The following is a 3,160-nucleotide window of genomic DNA, read 5'->3' on the forward strand; positions in this document are numbered from 1 at the left end:
GCTACAGCTTTTGGGCCAACTCCACCAATCAGGAGGAGACAGCCACGGACATTGCCGTTCAAAGCGCTGGAGACGCTGTAGTACATATGCCAGGCCTGTAGATGGTGCTGTTCTCACAGAATCAGCCCATGATGCAAAGACAGTGTTAAATTGAGCGAAATGAGGAATGGCTAAAATGCATGATCTGTTTGGTATTTTGAAAAATAAAAAGCATAAATATGCCTTATATAGGTATGGTCCTAGACTACATTATTCAAATATAGCATGATAGGTCCACTTTAAAGTCAGTTTCTGGTCTTTTTCAGCAAGTGAAACATTGTCGTCCAATGAACAACAACTCTGGGAAACTGTTCCACTACAGGATCACCGTGTCTCCTCCCACCAACTTCCTGGTAAGTCTATTTAGTCAAGACCCTAAAAGTGAGACCAGAAGTTTCTTATCTGAATAACATCATATGATAAAATGGGAATTCTCTTCCTTTCAATCATGATTTCCCCTCAGTATTTTTCCGCATACTTTAGCTGTTATTTTATCGCAGTATTAAGATTGAGTATTATGTTTAATACATTTTCATTCAGCGTCATAGCAGTGTATATATTCTCTCTACATCAGCTGCTCTGTGTTTGAGTGGTCTCACTGTTTTCTGTTTCAGACTGACAGGCCGACAGTGATCGAGTACGATGACCACGAGTATCTGTTCGAAGGCTTCTCCGTTTACTCTCACACACCTCTCACTAACGTAAGCTGTCTTTGATTTGTGCATGGTGCAGGCATTAAGCGAATAATGTTACACTACAGAAGATTCATCCGTGTACAGTAGAATGATTCCATTATATCTGGAAAGAGACATTGCTCTGGAGCTTTGTGAGTATATTGTTGGCCCTTTGAGCAACTAGCTGGATATATAGAAATAGATCCGAATACTGTTTTCTCTATTGTAATCATGATTAAGAAGCACTTGCAAAATGTACTGTTTTTTTTATAATCTAGTTCCATTATATTGGAGATACACCAAACATATGTAAGGCTAAAATCTGCAACAATCGACAGTTACATCCAAAACAATTGATATTCAGTACTAAAAGGCAGGTTAGGTCAGCATTTGAGTGCGAAACCCCCTCCTCTTTTCGCTCCACTCCCTTCAAAAATAACTTGAAATCGGCTTTTGGCTCTGGGTGGACTTCTTTGTGGCCCGGACACGGAGCTCCTCTCTCACTACGCTGACCTTGTCTCAGACTCGTCCTCTCAAACATCACAGAGGTCGTGACTTAAAAGAAACCTCTCTCCCGTTAGACACTCGAGCTCTACGCCTGACATTTATTCTAAGGAGGAACTTTAAAGGAAGGGAGAAATCGAGAGGGGACCCTATTTCTTGAAAGTGTGTTCAAAGTGTGAATATCTCTCTCTTAGATAAACAAGGTCCGTCACTGTCTGCCGCGCGTGTACTCCCCCTGCACGTTTGAATAATAAAGCACTTGGTCAATATCCGTCTAGCTTGTAAAGAGCTCTGAGGATTAGGCATGATTTGAACTGGATAATTTAAGCAGCCCTTGTTAAAAGCTGGGGTAAACGCTTCGTGGCAGCGTGGGGATTAGGGACCTCGGAGCGTGCTGATATTAGCCCCCCGCTAGTTAGCCGCCGGGATGGGCGAGAATGAATGTGGCTCCCAGGTTAATCTCTCAAAATGGACCCCACTGACAACAAAGGCGGTGTAGCTAGGGAGATTAAACACAGACGAGCAGGCTTATCCGTTTAGAGAGTTTTCAGTTACTTAATTTTCAGGAGGTGTCAGGAGCCCGCTGATCTGTGTGGAGGCATGTGATTCTTGGTTTTTAAATTGACTAAACTTGTGCATGTTTGCAGCCTGGTTTCTAAACACTCATTCTGACTTGTCATTTTCGCTGAGCTCCGTGGCAGAGATGAGGTTTTAATGAGTTTCCTTAAAGCTGTAACCTCTGTCTAACGCCATGTTAATGAGCGGGCCCGTCCTTTCTTCTTCTCGTCCTCTGTCCCTTTCATCATCACAGATCCCATTGTGCCGTGTGATCCGCTTCAACATAGATTACACCATTCACTTCATAGAGGAGATGACACCGGAGGTCAGTAAAACCCCGCTTTATCTCGCGGCTCTTTCTCACCCCTTTTTTGTTTTCATCTCAAACGGCTGAGTCTGAGCACAGCTGAGCCACACGTAACCCTCACACCTGAGCCAAGGTGCTAATCCTCCGAGAAGAGGGAGAAGAGATTCTTTTAAACCTGCCGGGGTTGATTACATCGATACGCTGGCTTATGTGATAAAGTTTAAAGAAGTGGATTTACTTATCAGTCATCTCTACGTTAATACTCTTTATGGCAGTTTGCTTTTTTTTTTGCTTCTACTGCGGGCCCACATAACAGTGCCTTCCTTCCCCTGTGGCCAGAACTACTGTGTCCGAGGCCTGGAGCTGTTTGCCTCCTACTTGTTCCAGGACGTTCTCGAGCTGTATGACTGGAACCTGACAGGTAAGATTCCCAAAAAGGGATTTGAAGGTTTGCAGGAAAATAAGAGTGTGAGGGTTTACTGAGGTCACATGTTGGTTCATTCCCATGATAAGATAAAGGGTCAGGGTACAGTGAAGAAAACAAAAAACAGAAAGACCTACCGTAATTTTCGGACTATAAGCCGCACTGGACTATAAGCCGCAGGTGTTTTAATGTTTAATTACCATATGTAAGGGTTCGTGCACAGAGGGGATTGTCGGGAAAGAGATGGCTGTTTGAGGAAGCTCCCATTTATTAACATTTCAACAAACAAGTTGCATATTTGCATAACGTATTCAAGTGTTAGCATTTAGTGCAATAGTAGCTACAGAACATGTGCTGTGCTGTGTAAACTGTACTGTATCACATAGCGTTTCAGACACACAAACTTTTCAACTTTCAAACTTAAACGGTGCGCTCCCAGCGCACGTACCGGCAGTGATCTACAGCAGTGGTTTTCAACCAGTGGTACGGGGACAAACTGTCTCGCTCTCGTAATGTCTGTCTGTCTTGCTCTCGTTCTGTCTCTCGTACCACTCTCGGTTCCACTTTTACTTTTGCGCGCTACCTGTCTCACTCTTTTCCGGCCTCCAGCTTTTCCTGCTGGAACCCGCCGCTTAAAGGTGGGGGGCGCGGACC

The 3,160-nt window shown here is 44.1% G+C and overlaps 1 protein-coding gene across 1 annotated transcript; it reads left to right on the plus strand.

The window, feature by feature from the left end:
* Window positions 1-305: 305 nt before the first annotated feature.
* On the plus strand, window positions 306-2,550 carry LOC104961469 (ribonuclease 3-like; the record flags this gene model as incomplete). The annotated part of the gene is made up of 4 exons (XM_010789764.1): window positions 306-392; window positions 654-740; window positions 2,029-2,100; window positions 2,422-2,550. Coding segments are annotated over exons 1-4 (354 nt in total), but the record flags the coding sequence as incomplete, so codon positions are not given.
* Window positions 2,551-3,160: the final 610 nt, after the last annotated feature.

This window comes from Notothenia coriiceps, unplaced genomic scaffold, assembly GCF_000735185.1.
Source record: "Notothenia coriiceps isolate Sejong01 unplaced genomic scaffold, NC01 NC01_scaffold00033352, whole genome shotgun sequence".
In the NCBI taxonomy this organism is placed as follows: Eukaryota; Metazoa; Chordata; class Actinopteri; order Perciformes; family Nototheniidae; genus Notothenia; species Notothenia coriiceps.